This window comes from Andrena cerasifolii, chromosome 16 (assembly GCF_050908995.1).
Source record: "Andrena cerasifolii isolate SP2316 chromosome 16, iyAndCera1_principal, whole genome shotgun sequence".
Taxonomy (NCBI): Eukaryota; Metazoa; Arthropoda; class Insecta; order Hymenoptera; family Andrenidae; genus Andrena; species Andrena cerasifolii.
Genome location: NC_135133.1, coordinates 6833062 through 6849613, shown reverse-complemented (window position 1 = coordinate 6849613; position 16552 = coordinate 6833062). Strand labels below are relative to the sequence as shown.

The 16552-nt window shown below is 50.5% G+C and overlaps 3 protein-coding genes across 5 annotated transcripts; all 3 read left to right on the top strand.

Annotated features, from left to right (window-relative positions):
* The first annotated feature begins 1455 nt into the window (after positions 1-1455).
* Rsph3 (Radial spoke head protein 3) lies at positions 1456-5906 on the top strand. Of its 2 annotated transcripts, XM_076828682.1 has the most exons (9): positions 1463-2949; positions 3175-3256; positions 3370-3543; positions 3612-3740; positions 3835-4038; positions 4117-4279; positions 4486-4572; positions 5080-5281; positions 5759-5906. In XM_076828682.1, exons 1-8 carry the CDS (start codon positions 2174-2176, stop codon positions 5253-5255), a joined length of 1791 nt encoding a protein of 596 aa, XP_076684797.1. In that variant the 5' UTR covers positions 1463-2173; the 3' UTR covers positions 5256-5281; positions 5759-5906. The 2 variants fall into 2 exon arrangements, with proteins under 2 accessions (XP_076684799.1, XP_076684797.1); XM_076828684.1 differs by lacking the exons at positions 5080-5281; positions 5759-5906 and having other exon boundaries at positions 1456-2949; positions 4117-4333.
* Positions 5907-11936: 6030 nt separating this feature from the next.
* Positions 11937-13978, top strand: Prdm13 (PR/SET domain 13). The gene is made up of 4 exons (XM_076829738.1): positions 11937-12143; positions 12225-12474; positions 12572-13241; positions 13352-13978. The coding sequence occupies exons 1-4, from the start codon at positions 11937-11939 to the stop codon at positions 13584-13586; spliced, it is 1362 nt and encodes a 453-aa protein (XP_076685853.1). The 3' UTR covers positions 13587-13978.
* Positions 13979-15342: 1364 nt separating this feature from the next.
* Positions 15343-16519, top strand: Atpsyndelta (ATP synthase, delta subunit). Of its 2 annotated transcripts, none has more exons than XM_076828907.1 (4): positions 15343-15501; positions 15699-15833; positions 15913-16110; positions 16221-16519. In XM_076828907.1, the coding sequence occupies exons 2-4, from the start codon at positions 15708-15710 to the stop codon at positions 16386-16388; spliced, it is 492 nt and encodes a 163-aa protein (XP_076685022.1). In that variant the 5' UTR covers positions 15343-15501; positions 15699-15707; the 3' UTR covers positions 16389-16519. The 2 variants fall into 2 exon arrangements, with proteins under 2 accessions (XP_076685022.1, XP_076685024.1); XM_076828909.1 differs by having other exon boundaries at positions 15354-15501; positions 15686-15833.
* The last annotated feature ends 33 nt before the right edge of the window (positions 16520-16552 follow it).

Genomic DNA, 16552 nt, shown 5'->3' with positions numbered 1-16552 from the left:
GAGGGAAGTGCGACAGAGGTGATAAGTAGGAAGAGACAGTCGGTGAAGTGAGGATTGCGGAGGAACGAAAATGACCACGAGGACCGCAGAAATGTGCAAGATGTGCAATCGGGGGGTGCACGCCTATAATGTACCGTTCGCGGATTTGGAGAGAAAGGAGACGTACACATTCGTCAGGAGTCCAAGGGCGATTCTACACATTCAAAAGAAATACAGAAATCCACCCACGTAAGTTCTCGGCCAGCTAAACAGCAAGTAATAAATATTAATGCAATCGGAAGCGAAACGGCCAAACGATCCCGGGCAAGCGTGAAAGGTTGCGGTGGTAAATTGTAAATTGTAGCAAGAAGCGTGACAAGTCCGTGCCATAGACCTCCCAGCTGTTCTTATCTTATCTTTAAGCTCCTCCCAACCGAGTAGCGATATCGCGCGACATAAAAACCGTAGTAACTTTGCGAGTAACGGCTGAGTCTAAGGTGGAACTGTACCGCTGCTATCGCGAGTCATCAGTTGGCCTCGCTACGAGCTTCCACCGAGGGTATTACTTTTAAAATCCCCAGCTAATATACTCGAAAAAAGAAACCTAAGGTAAAAAGCCTTTGGTCTTCGAATGCAGAAAAGCCGGTGCCTATTATTAAGTTCCGTTGATCAATTCCGAGCAAAGTGACGCGCGCTTGGGGAGAATCTGGAATCTATAGGCAACTCTAAAACTAGGGATTCATGGATAATGCAATAAAAGTTTGCGTCACGTAGATGGCCCCGCGAAGCACGATGGGATTCACTGGCGATTCGACTCTTATCCCGTGCTGTTGGCGCTCGCACGCCAGGCTCCCCCCTACGATGCAACCACCCGCGGCTCATACTCTCCTGCTAGAAGGGCGCACCTTCCGCGGGTGAAAGAAGAAAATGCGTTTGCCCGTCCAGCTTATCTTATCGCGCACGAACCGATAAGCTTGGCAATTCTACATCACGCGGCTTTGGCGCGGAACGCACCACCGCTTCAAGGACAGCCGCAGTACGCTAATAGCGGAAAGAGCAGGTGTTGGAGCGCTCCTACGATTCCGCGAAGTCGAAACGGAAAATTGAAACACTGGACGGGGTCGATGATCGAACGTGCGAACCGGCGTTATTAATCTCCGGGAAACGGAGGTCGGGATTCGAGCACGCGATTTAAAGGATGCGATTAGTCTGCCTCGGACGACGCGGCCCGAGGCGCGGAGGGGGTGGCGAAGCGAGGCGACATAAGACAAGAAACGATCGGTCAAACGTAACGTTTCACCTTGAAGGGGTTGGCGGCGGGGGTCGCGAGGCTCGGGACGAGCATGGAACGTGGACGGACGTACGTGGTCATAGTTACCACCGATTTCGAGCCCCTTCGGGCCATGACTTAGGCATGCGCAAAGTTGACGATGGTCAGCGTTATTGAGTGGCCGCTCGCGCGGTAAAAATACACGCGCACCCTGTCTGCGGTCTATGTCGGTCGATTCCTAAGGACATTGTCCAGTCTGCGAGCTCGCTCGCACGGTTGCCAGCCGGTTAGTAATGCCGTGGACACCGTGCGCGAGCTCTCGTCGCCACTTCGCAAAGCACCCTCGATCCTTCCCTGCAACCGGTGCTAAAGCACGCAACACTCTCGCCCGCTGCTTTTCCACCCGTTCGAACCTGCACGTTGTTCCGCCGCGTTCCTTGCTTCCGTACAGAGTTATAGAGCAACGTGACCGCTGGCAATTTCTCCTGGAAACGTTCCTCTACGACACATGCCGATGCCCTATGAAAAATAACGTTCTCTTGCGATCGATACCGCCGTCGGTATCACTGTCCCCCAACTCTGTACGACAGCCGCAGGCATTATTCAGAATTCGTGACTCTGTTCCTAAATAATTGAGTGAATAATCGCGGGAGAGCGGCTTCCGTACGGACGCGCCACTTGCCGGTCTGAGCGTAGACCGACCCGTTCCACTTGAAAAGGTCCGAGGGTCCGAGAGCGTGGCGATCCGTTGCTACCTGACGCGTCCCAGCGCATCAGCTGTCTGGAAGGTTCGCGTCATTGAACTTACCCCAGCCGCGAGCGTCGATCAAAGGAAATCCATTGGACGTAGGAGGAGAGAAAAATTATCACTTGCGATGAGCAAGGGTGGAGGTTCCTCGGAAGATTGACGAAGAAGAGGGCGACATGCCGGCTGGGATTTCCACGCTGCCGTTGCCGCCGACGGCCAACGGCGATCCCTTCGATCGCCAGCTCAAGGGTCTGCCCGCTTTCACGATCCTCCAGAAGGATGGCCTGGACACCAATCTGCCGCTGCTTCACGTGAACGGCGACGGGGAGACGAATCGATCTGAAATCACTCGCCACGAGAACTCCAAGAGCGGGCTGTACTACCAGAAGCGGCTCAGCAGATCGAACGACCACCTCGTCCAGGCGAGCCTGCAGTCCAGCCAGGTGAATCCCTTGAAGAAGAAAACGAGGAGCAGAAGCCAGGACAGCTTGCAGTCGCTGGACAAGGTGCCAGCGATCAAGCCGAGCATCACCCTGTCCACCGAGGACTTCAACGAGGTGCTGAACGCGAAACTGAAGAAGATCCAGGAGCAGGAGAAGGAGGAGCAGCGCAAGAGCGCGAAGAGGAACCAACTGTTTCGCAAGAAACCGTTCATCACCACCGTGAAGACGGGGGAGTTTCTTATGCCACCGCCAGAAGTGGCGGCCCTTCTCGGTATCGCTCCTATCGCGAACGACAACGAGGAACCGGACAGCTGCCCTCTGCGATCCAGATTCAAGTCCCTCGTGTCGTTGGCCAAGAAGCCAGAGGTACGTCACAGCAGCCATAACGCTAGGTGCCCAGCCGCTCTCAAGGCCACCGTCGATTTCACCCTCGGAATGATCAACGCCACGGCCATGGCTGCCTCGACCTTGGACGACCGACCCAAGATCGCCAGGAAGAACGATCCGACGTAAGTTCGTCGTCGACGAACTCTACGCTCTTGCGAAAACACTCCCTCGCGTACCGCACGAAAGAGAACCGAGCCTTTATTATCGAGTACAGTCGCGTGCTGCGAGATCGTACCTCGGCGTTACGCGATACACAATGCGCGCAGAATTCCGAGCACCCACTTGCAACTTGTCGACGCTTGCCCAACATACCCCAAGCGGATAAATATATTCTGCTCTGTTCACAGCGATCAACAGATTCCTTTCGGGAATATCATGTTCGACCGTCGTGTCGTTCGCGGAAGCACGTATGCCACCGCGCAAGTCCTTGTAAGTAAGAAAACGACGACGTTCGAATAAATTGGCGACGAAGGAAACGTCCGGTAGAGGTTTTATGGGGAGCTCTATGGTTGATAGAGGAACCGTCTGCGTGTTTGTCGCAGATCGATGGGGAACAATCGACAGCGGCGAGGCAGGCGGAGGCCAGGAGAAGGCACTTGGCTCGGAAGCGGGCTCAAACGCAGGATACCAGCACCCTGGTAGCCAGAATAGGCTCACCGCCTCCTGTTGCTGGCCGCAAACACGAGCCAGTGCAGACGGATATCTTTCTCGAAGAGGTAGCGCCCTTCGATCCCAACTATTCACCAATTCCCCTGTTATTCCTTGAAAAATCTGTTCGTTACAGTTGTCCGAGAAACCGGACGAGGCGGACGTCGCCACGCAAACCGACTACTTCTTGGACAGGCCACCAACCCCGCAGTATTGCCCGGACAAAGTCGGCGAGGATGTCAGCACGCAAATCGAGCCTGGTGACGTAAGTTCCCCCCACTGCCGGACGATCCTGGTTACGCGAGCAGGACGAAATCGTTCGAGGCACCGAATGTTCAGCAGGCAACCTCTACTTGCAGCTGTTCGACTTCGACTTCGAGGTGCAGCCGATATTGGAGCTGCTCGTCGGGAAAACGATCGAGCAGGCGTTGATAGAGGTGCTCGAGGAGGAGGAAATCGCTGCCCTGAAAGAGCAGCAGAGGAAGTTCTTGGAATTGCGCGCGGCTGAGAAGGCCGAGGCGCAAAGACTCGAGGAGCAGGAGAGGAGATTAAGGGAGGAAAAGGTAGATAGAGACAGTTCTGAAACGGAGGTTTAACAGAGTCGCGCGAAGAGTAGACTTACATTTGCAATTGTCCCGAAGGATCAACGATTGAGGCAGCACGAAAAGGCAATGAGAGCTCAAAGGGAGTCGGAAGAACGCGTGGCAGCCGCCACCCTCCTGACGGGTTACATCGCGGAGCTTCTTCCGGCGGTTCTCGAAGGGCTAAAGATGTCCGGGTTCCTGCTGGACGAGATCAAGGCTGGTTCGTGAACTCGCGAGAACACTGCTACTTTTTGTGAATTAGTTAATCAGAAAGGTTTATTAATTCTTCTTTATGTACATAATAGATGCATACGGTAGATAAGAGTATGATACCCGACAGCGACGCACGCTAGCCTCTCGCTTCTAATTCGTTTCTTAAACCCAGCCGGATCACGTAGAAACCCGTAACATTTTTGTTTTACGCAGATGTCGAGGATGGCTTCATGCCGTGGCTGATGAAGGAGGTGAAGAAAGAAATGGGCAACATGATCGAGAGCAGGGAATTACTCACGGGTAAATGTGGCCCGCGCGACGCAAATGTAATTCATAATCCGAGCTCCCGGGTGTGGCACGTAGATGTTCAAAGGGACCCCATTACACACCTGCGTCACGGAGAACTTGACTTTAGGTTGCAAAGGTGTCAGTAACACCGATGCCAAGCCTCTCTTTGTCCGCTGTCCGTGGCGCTAATAACATTTTTGTCTACGGAGGCTTTGTAGCGGCGAGCAGGGGCAAAAGGGACTTTCGCGCCGTTCGTTATTAACCCTGTGAAAGTACGGGGGTTTAAGACCGCACGGAAAGCTATAAGCTCCAGGTACATCGATCTGGTGCCACTATGTCGCGACATACCGATCCCTGTCGCCGCTCCGGTCACCGAAACCTCATAAATAACACTTATTCGAACCCTCCGCGGTACACCCCGCTCGTTATCGTTACCAAGTTTGCGAAACATTCGATACCCTCGCGCATCCCTCGCCCCGGCTCGGATCTTCCTGTTCATCCCTTCGCGCAACTTTTTAGAGATCATCAGGGAGATTCTGGAGAATCGCGCGGAAACGTACAAAAAGCTCGGCGAAGAGTACGACGCCTTGAGAATGGGGAGACCGTCGATGGACAACTTGGAGGACGGCGGCAGCGATGCGAATTTCGTGAATTACCAACCACCAGCCGTTACCCACGGCGCGGACATCGTTTAGCGGGAGAGATCATCGGGACCAGCATTGTACGTAAATCAGAGGAATTATCTAAGCGATTGTCGCCTCCTCTTTTCCCTCGTTTGCCGAGGTTTTAACGCTCGTCGATCTAGAACAGAGAAACGAGCGTATGATAGTTAGCTTTCGGACTTAGGGACACCTTACCAGCAGCACCGGACCGATCCCCATCCCCGCTGGCTTCTACATTAAGCAGTGTACACAGCTGCGAAACAAATCCATCTCCTCCGCTCGTGCCCCAATGACAGGTCTCCACCGCGTTTGCGATCCTCCCTACGGCAAACACGAACAGCCACCGTCGGCCTCCACAAAAATCCATCAGGAATTAATTATCGATCCTCCTACTCTCGACACCCAACCCGCTTCCGCATAAGTTTGCCCAACGGATCCAGAACCACGCGTTAATAAATGTCACGCGCTTCGAGCAACTCGTATCGCACCTTTACCGACTCGCACTACAAGACGATTCTGTTCATTATCTTTTGCAGGACCGTCTCGAGCCGAGGGACAACGATGGCTACGAGAAATCCAGAGGAAAATCTGTTCAAGAGCGGTGCGCGAACTATTCGCAGCGATAATAGCTTTACGACAGACATTCCGAACGATGCGAATAAATGAAATGATTTAACATTCTTACGCACCGAGTTTCCGCATTTCCTTTCTACTCTTTTTTGCGCCGAAAGCTCACGGGTCATTTGACTCGGCCCGTGCAATTTGGGAGCGGACCGCTGCGGGCAGAATTAAGATATTTGTGCCTAATGGTGGGTGGTAGACCTAACCCAGACCGCTTCCTTGGATTATCTCTCGACGTTGCCCTACACGAAAGCGCAGCTGAAAAGGCAGTCGTTAAGTCGAGAATACAAATCGGGAGTCGCTAAAACCGTCGAACTAAATTCTGCCTCCCCCGCTTGCTTGTTATTCCGGATTAGGAGCGAGAAATACCGGGACGACGTGGCCGTGACTCGACTTCGCTGGGTGAAACTCGGCAAACGCTCGCTATGCTAAAGGTTGTAAAAATCTGCTGGAAAGTGGCAAGGTCTTAGCTGCTAGCCGATCGCTCGAAACGATAGGCAGAGGTGAATAAAAAAAAAAAGAATAAGCACCTGGATCGTAGGTCACGAAGAAAAGGTGACGGCGACGGGAAGTCTGGAGGCCGGGCAGCTCCGGCGCCTACAACGCCTTCGGCACCTGCCCCCTGCGACTTGCCTTCGCGTTTATTAGATTACCTTAGACCTGTACGCACCAGCCCCATGGAAGGGTACGGCCAAAGTCGCCCCGAAACTGCCCTGCAATTACAAAAAGGCGCCGTCTCAGTCTGCTGCGCGCGGACAATACCGTAGTACAACGCGATTCGGCGAACATCCCAATGGGTCGCGTCTCCTAAGGATTACCGCGATCGAACCAAGTCTAATAATCTTTAGGGCTACTATTCATCTTCCTTTGTCTAACGAGACCGCCATTTCAGTGGGGACTAAACGAGAAGCGACGACAAGCGCGGCTATGAAAGCACACGTCGGAGGAGAATGCCAGGATAGAGAATATGTTGTCTGGACTCGTTCTCCCCTCTGAAACTAGATAAGACTCGTGGTCGGTGCACCGCGAAAGTAAAAAAACCTGTCCGGGCCAATCAGGATTAGATCGATCATAATAGGATGAGGTTTCACGGTGAATCGAGATCGGCACAGTTTTAAAAAGCCACCCACCCTCTTTAGCGCACCCCTTCCGACGGCGAGCGACGAGGTGAGGGGGTCCATATTGTATTGGATTAAATTAAGCGGCGGGGTTCGTCCCGATACCGCGCATTATATGCAGAAAACTTGTGTGCCAAGTGAATCGTGTTTTAGGGAGACTCGAGAAGGGAGGTTCCCGGGGCAGGGGCAAGGAACCCCGTGCCACTGATCGGGCACAGGGGGTTCTGCGTTATTTCATCATGCGACCCGCGTCACCTGTATCTCCACGTGATGTTCCCAGTTCCGCCAGGTCCGAGGACTCTCTCGCTGCGAACCGTCCGAGGCGAGATGCTCTTTGCTTCACCAGTTTCCCAGTCGAGAGCTGTAACGAGATGAGGAACGGTTGCTTGGCCCTGCGATCGAGACAATGGCGGCTTCGCAGTCTGCGTGTTTGCCTACGGTGGCCCGTCGAATGAATTGACTCTTAAAATCAAGTAAACAGTAGCTAATGGCTAAATAGGAAGCCGAGGATGGGGTGCACCGTCCTCCGCGATCGCGCTGTGGGGCGGTGGACCGGCACGTGTCGAGTTACAGAACACTCGCCTCCACGAGACGCGGACAATATGTCGGTGGCACGTGACCGAAACAACTAAATTCTGACTCCGGCTGTGTCGGATGCGACCGAGATATGACAACGTGCCTTTACGTAAGCTGGTTCACGGGACCTTTAGCTATCCTGTCTCTCCTGGACATTCCTCGGTACTTAAACACCACGTTCGAGCTAGTGGTGAAGAAAAGCTAGCCCACTAGTTACTTGACCAGCACTCGCGACTACTCCTAGCGAATATTAACAATACATAAGCCCGTGCCTCGTTGGAAAAGCTATTAGGGACAGGCTTTTGACACTTGCAGGACCGAGACGAATCACCTTTATGATCACCTCCCCGCAAAGGCGACCATAATTCAGGCTTCGCCCCGCAGCATCCAGCCTGGTCGCGTTATATAGGATCTCGTAAAAGGGCGCCGAACAATAAGATTTGTTACGTCTCTGCGTGGCGAAGGGGTCCACGTCAACGATTTCACCGCCGCGCCGCGCTGCCTCGCTCCCGAAGCCGGAAGAGATCTACGCTTTTACCGAGCACCTAGATTTATGCACCAACTGACCGACACCGGTCATCCAACGATAGAGTGGTATACGGATCTCGAAGCAACGCTACCCCGTATTTGAAATCGACTCTCTCAGATCCTACAGCGATTTGCAACCGCGGCGCGAAAGGGACGAGAGTAAAGGATTGGTTTTCCCGGTGCGATTGTTGCTGGGTCCAGGAGTTAGGAGAAATGGTTGGTGAAAGTACTGGCAGCCGTCGCAGAAGCCGAGCAGGGTGCTCCTCGCAGGCTTATTTTGAGCATCGTGCGGCGAGGGGCTGACGATAATACGTAGATGATAATCGCGATATTAATATCGCATTGGGAAGCGCGCACATGCGTGCAAGGGCCCATTGGTCACGGCGGAACACTTGCTCGCTCGCCTGCTCGCGCTTCTCTCAATGCACCCTGATTTTAGAAAGAGACAGCTAGAGGGTGCAACCCCAAGCGGGGATGCGGGCAAAAACTGAAATTTATCCAGCCGCTGCGGTAAGAAACAGGAATATCACCGATTGTATCTCTAGCTAACTCGATACGGCTCCTCCTTTACTAAACTAAGCGCACCGCGATGTCTTTCAATGTGCAATATAAAACATTCTGCGCGTGCATGCTCTGAAAAAAAAATCGAAAGGGTAAGTATAGAAAGGGTGAAAAAATGCACCGAACTGGCGATCTTGAAGCTTTCGCTCGATCGTGGGCTGGGCAAAGTATCCGAGGGAAAGAAGGTGGCTGGTAAATGACGAAGAATAAATTTGCAGGAGGCCTGCACGCTTGTGTTTGCCACCGCCTAAGCGCGCGAGGGTCTCGAACACTTGCCGTAGCCCGTAGCTTGCTTTGGTCCGTACGTGGGGCAACAGAGAATGGTGAAACACTCGTGCTCGAGCGAGGGGTTGGTACAAGGGGGATGGTGCAGCTTGTGAACACTCGTGTCATTCCCTGGTCCGGCACCATTCACCCTGGATGAATCACGTCATCCGTGCAGGAGAACCACCAAGAAGGCACCATACCCTCCTCCTGGTTCTCCTTCGGAGCGGAGATCGCTCGATCCCACCCTGAAATCGTTAAGCAGAAATGACGAAACCCTGTTCCGTACGATCCCGCTCGGCCTCTACCCGAATCCCAACAGCCATCATAACGCTAAGTGGCTTTTAACCAGAACCAGATAAAGATCGACGTATTAAGCCCGAGCGTCGTAAGTTGCCGATCAGTCGGTACTAGCAATTAGCACGGAATACCTGTAGCTGCGTAATCGCGAGCACCGCCAACGAAACATTAAGTGGCTCGTTAGGGTCTTCGTCTTCGGCTATCCTAAGCCGCTCGTCAGCGTATGCGCGAGTCGAGGAGACGGTCACTGACGAACGAACGATGCGCCGCAATTGTCCGCGCGTAGAGCGACGCGTGTGAATCGCCCGCCTCTTCTGCCAAACCGTGGAGCGGCAGGAACGGGACGCGCTTCGCGTCCTTTACGAGATACTTCATCGTCCAGGATAAAAGAATATCGGGGCACTCGGCCCATGGGCTGGCGCGCGGTGAGCACGTACAGATCGACGAACGATTAGGCAAATCCAAGTGGTATCGCTGGATCGCGATCTACGCACGCGTGCGAGAAGAATGAGCCACTTAATTTCCTAATCAAGCGTTGATTCAGATGCACCTTTCGGCTGGGTCCCTCGTCCTCGACGGGGATGCACGCTGGATTGCAGCTGAGCCAAACAATGTCCTTTCACATGAGGCTTTTATAGCCCCATCAAACATCCAGCGCTTGGCTCCTGGTGACGGAGCCAGGACCTGCGTGTCACGCCCGCGTGTACTTGTCTGCTTCGACAGAAGGAAAATTCAATTACGCTCAAGTAAAACGTGTCGCTTTAATTTGTCAGTTCTTTTCCCCGTTGTCGATTTCTACCCCCGCGCACTTGCGAGGAGGCTCGCCGCTGTCCGATACCACGCGTAACAATTGACAATTAAATATTGCCAAGCTCGTCGTGCGAGCGTAACGGACCGGGTCGCAAGTAATGCTAGTAAAATCATAATAGCACCTGGAGTCGACAAGCTAGTCCATCATAAAGGTCTGCAGGGCTCATTAGACGGCAGCAAAACAATCGAAGGATATGGGAACGCGCAAGGGTTTAATGAAATTGGGATCGCGCGCCATTATGTACCTGTGTCCTTTGGCGTCACGCTCCAGCGGTACCGAGAGGCCGCGGGGCCCATAGGTCGTACTAGGGGACTAGAAGGTCGAAAATGGGCCAGACAATCCGGCGCCAACCGCGGTCGACTTTCAATGCGCCCGAAAACCACCGGAACGGTACTTTTGCAATCATCCCTATCCCTGTCGCGTATACTACCCGGCTGGGTCACGCACCCGCGACGACACCCACACAGGGATCTGCTGCGATAACCACAATTAGGCCTACTTATGCAGAAAGCTACCAACCCTCAATTTGAAAATTTTAATTATTAAAGTGAAATAGCTTGTTATTAATAGTGAGGATTGTAAGTAATATTATTTTTAATTTTCTGTAGCCTATTTTTTAAGCCTGAAACCGAACTATGATTTGGTAGTCTTAATAATTGTATAATGTAAGAGTTGTTCTATGGGTTGGTAATTTTTTGAAAAATAAACGTCACAAAATTATGGGGCCCGTACTGCGTCTAACTAATTTTTTGTCATAATCGTAACTTCTTAGAAGTACCTACTTTCGCCAGCTCGCAATATTCCACTGTCTGACGTATCTCGTGATTCGAGATCGAAACGTACGGGGGGTAGTAAAATAATTTAGACGGGACGCCGTTCTGCGTGGCTGATTTTGCATCGTCACGGATGGACGAGGACCGGTTAATTGCTCAGCCTACCAGTTTCCTCCTATAAATAATAAAAGGCAGCTTTACGAGCAATCGTGCGATCTCTTAAAGTTACCTCAAGCATAGATTATGGCTGATGTTGTGAATTACAGGAGACGTTACCAAAATTCGTGACGATTTCATACAGAATTCGATGCAGAACGATTTTCGCCGAAGGGTCTGTTCCCGGAGGTGGATTATTGGCCACGTAGTTCCAGGGGGTTTGAATCTAATGCAACGAGAGACCAATCCTGTGTCAAGAAGCGCTGGGAGGGCGGGACGTACATCGAGCAGTGAGACAGTCCAGAAACACCAACCTAAAGGAACAATTTCTCTGTGAGAAACAAGGGTGAGAGGTACGAATTTGAATTTTTAAAAATTCCCCGTACTTGGTAATTAATTAAATTGAAATTTGATCTGATATTTTCAAATGCAGAAAAGCATGAGATTCCATAAGCTGTGAATAAAAACAACAGCCTAAAAGATTTGTTTAAATCGAATGCATAGATGCACCTTGCACAGAGGACGTCGTAAAACCCTGTACAACCCCCTCTCTACTAACCACAATACCTCACTCCACCCCCAATGATTGGCAGCGCATCAGGATTCGAGAATCAGAAACAGGAAGGGCCGAGTTACCCCCTGGCCAGCTCTTTAAATACAATTACACGTAGACGAAGAGCCGGGGCTAAACGAGCTGGAGGGGAGTAGACGGCTAGCCCCCTATAGTAGTCAATTCGGGGCACAAGCCCGCCGAATATAAGCCACGTGCGGAATACAGGTCGCACTCAGTTGACACCTCGACATCGCATCACGATCATCCAAACCCCTTGCGAACTATTCGATCGCCGGCAACGATTCTTCGCAGGATTCACCAGCTACACCAGTGGTTCCTTCGAGTGTCTTCGAGTCCGATGTCAGTACACCAGTGGTTATGATAGTGAGAATCTGATATCGGCTGCTGAGTGACGTTTCCGATTATCCAAGTAGTTATCTCTAAAGTGTGGGGATGGATTCGAGAAGCGCGATCGTGTATCCCATCGTCGCAGAGAATGCTTTGATCGTGAGCATCCAGGCACTCGAGAGAACATCTTTGTCCCAAGGGATCGTCGACAGACCAACGGTCAGGGCTGCTGGCGCCCTTGGCAGAGATTCTTCCACGGAGATCATCGACGTGAACAGGCTGTCTCAAAAGAGCACGTCGGTTATTCAATACGTAAGTGTAAAAAGTGCATTCCGTGCGGAAAGAGAGAAGTGATCGTACTAACTAGCTCGGAATTTGATAAATCATCTGCAGGTGGAAGTTGCCGATTCGGATGGTCGCCTCTACTGCGTGGACGGCTTGGTCAGCACCCCGTGTTGGCTGAAAATAGTCACGTTCGCGAAGGATTGTCAGAGCTGCAATGTCATACTGATGACCACCGACAAGGGTGTAATACTGAAGACGATCAGAAGCATAACGCCCGGCGAGCCTCTGCTCATGTGGTTCACCGAGAATATTCTGGCCATGATGAACATGCCGTTCCTCACGCCGTGCAACATTCAGGGTAAACCAGTGCTTCGATTAAAGATTAAAAGAACCTCGGAGACACGAGGCTGCTCGCGGGAGCGTGGCTAAATTAGACGATTATCGATTTTTTTCAGGTCAGAATCGCTACATCTGTCACATGTGCAACAACCTGTTCGAGTATCCAAATCCTTTGAAGATCCACCTGGCCCTAAAGTGCAATCGGCTGGACAGTAATCATCTCTGGTCCGTGTTGGCGAAAGAGTTCAGCCTGTCGCCGAGATCCAGCCTGTCTCTCAGCCTCTTCCCTCAGTCCACCTTCAAATTCGAGCTGACCAAATCGTCGCGACACTCGCCCGCCAGGATGTCGCCGATCATGGTGGAGAGCATGGATTCCAGCGTCTCTCTGGCGAACAACAGTTCCTCGAGCTCCTCCAATCAACCCTCCCCGTCCTCCTCTAACCAGCACTCCCCCAATTCCTCGACCACGCAGGTCTCGCCGGATTCCGTCAACCCCGTGTCTCCTGTGAGAAAGGACTTGGGCTTCAGGCACTCCGCCTTCAAGCCATACATGGGCCAGAGCAACTTGTTCGCCGGTGTCGTGGCCGTGCCAACCACGGAGGAGAACGCTCTGACACCGTACAACAGCCAGACGACAGCGTCGACGCCGAACACCGCCGACGCTGACGCCCACGCGGCTCAAATGGAGACGATTGTCAGCAATCTGGGGAAATCGAAGCAGGGACACCTGTGCATCTACTGCGGCAAGGTCTACTCGAGGAAGTACGGGCTCAAGATCCACATCAGGTAAGCTAACATTTCTCGCCCTGCTCGCGTCGCCGCGCCACTTCCTTCTGTTCGCCTACGGCCCTATGTCTCGCTCAGAACTCAATCCACGTCGTCCTTTTTCTGTGCAGGACCCACACAGGCTACAAACCCTTGAAATGCAAGTACTGCTTTCGACCGTTCGGAGATCCGAGTAATCTGAACAAGCACGTCCGATTGCACGCCGACGGAGAAACACCGTACAGATGCGAGCTCTGCGGTAAAGTGTTGGTGAGGAGGAGAGACCTCGAGAGGCACATCAGATCGAGGCATCAGGAGAACGTGGAGCAGGCTTCGGACTCGTCGTCCGACGGAATTGAAGTATGATAGGCGAAGCAGGAGAGGCTACAGGAATGGTGCTAACGCGGAGCGAAACAATTGTACAGAGAAACTTTCGTTCGGGCTGAACGAGAACGCGAGGATGGTCGTTAGCGATCGTGAAGGATGTTCGCCGATGACGTCGAACGTTCTTTGTCCTGTAAATTAAAAGGAAACGAAAGGGAGAGAATGAACGGGGAGCAACTGTTTGTGATCGAGATATTGAAGTTATTTTTGTAAGATGTATCATATTTGTAAAAAGAGGCTGTATATACAGATTTGGGATCTACTTAACTTCGGCGAAGGCAATGCTCAGCAGTCAGGCAGGTCTTTTCGCCAGCCTCGTCGATCACAGGACCGAGATAGCCATAGTTACATACAAATAAAAACAGAAAACTGACCATCGATTGAGTAATCATTCATTATAGTACAAAACATTAACTTTTACGCTTTGAAACCTTATGATTAAAACCAATGTTATCTTAGTGTGTAATTGAGATATTAAAATACAACTGTTATTCTATATTTATTCGTTGTTGATTTACTTTCCCTTCTAACTAACTGATAAGGGAAAAATCCGTTGAGCTGTAAGAATACCTGGAGAGAGAACAGCAGTGGGAAGAAGTAGAGGCGACAGCGGTCCGAGGGAAATAGAAGATAACGGGTGAACCTATCCTTGTTCTTCCTATTATCCCTCTCTTTCTGTACTATCTGTGTTATGTATGTACTTTGTGTGCATAGATAACTTCACTCACATGCACTATACATCCATAGCCTGTTGTAAGACAGAGATAGGTTCAACCGTTACTTCCCTCTTTCTCGGACCGGCCGCCATTACTCTGTTCTCTCTCCACGTATTCTTATAGCTCAATGAAAAAATCTGAAACATTGCGAATATGTAGGGGATTTCCTCCTGATTACAACGCAAACTTTGTTTGCTGCCCAAATTCATTCCAAGCGGGTGAAATGAACCCCCGAAAATTCGGCTATTTTCTGATTTTATTTTGTAACTCGCAATCTGCAAGAGATAAAAAGAAGTTTCAAGACAAATGTTACTTCTTTTAATTAGGACTATCATTTGGTAACTCGCAGATCTTAAAGGTCGCGAGTTAAGGGGTCAATTTCACCCCCTTAGAGTGAATTTCGGCAGCAAACAAAAATTTCGTTGTAATCAAGAGGAAATCCCCTACATATTCACAAAGTCTCGGAGTTCTTTGAATTTCCGGGTTCGGGATCTTTCCTTGTGAAACACGTCCCAGGAATACCTGTGGCACGAGGAAAGAGCATCCTTCTCTACTAACGGCAACTATTCTTCGGCATACCGCAGAAACGTTCTATAAATTAGAGAAACACATCTTTGATTGTTACTTAAATAATTAGAATAGATGCCGATGGTACGAAAACTACCATACCTGACTGGTTCGCTCGCCTTTCCCTTCATAATTCCCTTGCTGTTTCTTCGATGCGTTGAAACGTCATAGAATGCGACTGAACTGTTCCGAATGGGACTAGAAATTCAGCAGAGTTAATAGGAACACAGGATGTTGGCGGAGGTGTGAAGCTGGAGCTTCGGAGAGAGAGGGAGAGAAAGGTAGTATGTGCGACAAGGTTGGACATAAATGGCATGCCACTAACTTTGATTATGCAAGCCTGATACTTCTCGTCTCGGGAACAAGAGCGCACGATCCGAGGAGGCGATTAAAAAGAGAGGGCATGCTGTTTAGAGAGAGACGAAGATATGCAGAACAAGTAGGTTCCTTCAATTTATAGAAATCGCCACTAGGGGGCTATTCCTGCCGTGATACGAGCGAGTTCGTGTTCCTCGCGTTTTAACTTGGTCTGATCTGTCTGCCATCACCGACAGTCTTATATCTGATATTTGCTATAACTTAATCTCTGTACGATATAATTAATTGAACGAACGGTAAGTTCACTGAACTCACAGCTAAAAACAGTAGACAATCTTTGCCTGCTCATTCATACATCGAGCTCGTTGAACGTGCCCGTGTATGAAAGACTAGTTATGCATGCATTTCGAACTTGTGATGTAACCAGCTCTACCTATCAGAAGAACTTAAATTTTCTTTGTCATATCAATCCTCTCCAAGATTTTTCTTCCAGCCTGTGAAAATGGCCACCCTCGCTCGTAATTTACGCCCTTACTTGAGATACATTCGGAATCAGAGGAGAACTTATGCCGAGGCACCTGCTCCTGTTAGCGACGAAATGAAGTTTACTCTTACCGGAGCTAATCAGGTACACGTCAACTTTGTACAAGTATTCTGTAGAATCGTGCCTCAGAATTTAAACCCATGAATTTTTAATGATATCGCAGGTATTCTATGATCAAGCTGTGATCAAACAAGTGGACGTACCATCGTTTTCTGGCGCCTTTGGCATTTTACCGAAACACGTTCCTACGTTGGCTGTGTTGAAGCCTGGTGTAGTCACAGTGTACGAACAGGGTGGCGACACCAAAAAGGTTTTCGTGTCTTCTGGCACCGTTACCATAAATGAAAATAACAGTGTACAGGTACATCTTCGGTTCCTTGAACTATAGAAGCGTAAAATGAAAGCATGCAAGGAATAGTTCTAGTCAGTTCGGCGGAAATTTTAGCTAATACATTCTTAAATATCGCACAGATTTTAGCGGAGGAAGCTCATCCTCTAGAAAATCTTGATAGTTCGGCAGCCAGGGATATTCTCAGTCAAGCCCAGCAGCAACTTTCATCCGCGTCAGATGACAAGGCGAAAGCAGAAGCAGCTATCGCGGTTGAAGTCGCAGAAGCTCTAGTACAAGCCACGTCATAATCATTGCACGCTCATTGTGTAACTGTAAAAACATTCTCCGTTAATAAAGCTTAGGGCACGTATTCACCACCACAATTTCTGTCATGCTGCTATGTTAACAGTGCAGTAACAATAAAAATATTATTAAGTTACCTACGTATTAACTTCATTTTTTAAAAAAAAAA

Bases quoted from the DNA above. Each gene is read 5' to 3' on its own strand.
- Rsph3 (XM_076828682.1), top strand. From the start codon at position 2,174: ATGCCGGCTGGGATTTCCACGCTGCCGTTGCCGCCGACGGCCAACGGC. The intron at 4,039-4,116 runs GTAGATAGAGAC...ATTGTCCCGAAG, and splicing joins GGAGATTAAGGGAGGAAAAG to GATCAACGATTGAGGCAGCA. The intron at 4,573-5,079 runs GTAAATGTGGCC...GCAACTTTTTAG, and splicing joins GAGCAGGGAATTACTCACGG to AGATCATCAGGGAGATTCTG.
- Prdm13 (XM_076829738.1), top strand. From the start codon at position 11,937: ATGGATTCGAGAAGCGCGATCGTGTATCCCATCGTCGCAGAGAATGCT. The intron at 12,144-12,224 runs GTAAGTGTAAAA...AATCATCTGCAG, and splicing joins GCACGTCGGTTATTCAATAC to GTGGAAGTTGCCGATTCGGA. The intron at 12,475-12,571 runs GTAAACCAGTGC...GATTTTTTTCAG, and splicing joins CACGCCGTGCAACATTCAGG to GTCAGAATCGCTACATCTGT.
- Atpsyndelta (XM_076828907.1), top strand. From the start codon at position 15,708: ATGGCCACCCTCGCTCGTAATTTACGCCCTTACTTGAGATACATTCGG. The intron at 15,834-15,912 runs GTACACGTCAAC...ATGATATCGCAG, and splicing joins CTCTTACCGGAGCTAATCAG to GTATTCTATGATCAAGCTGT. The intron at 16,111-16,220 runs GTACATCTTCGG...AATATCGCACAG, and splicing joins ATGAAAATAACAGTGTACAG to ATTTTAGCGGAGGAAGCTCA.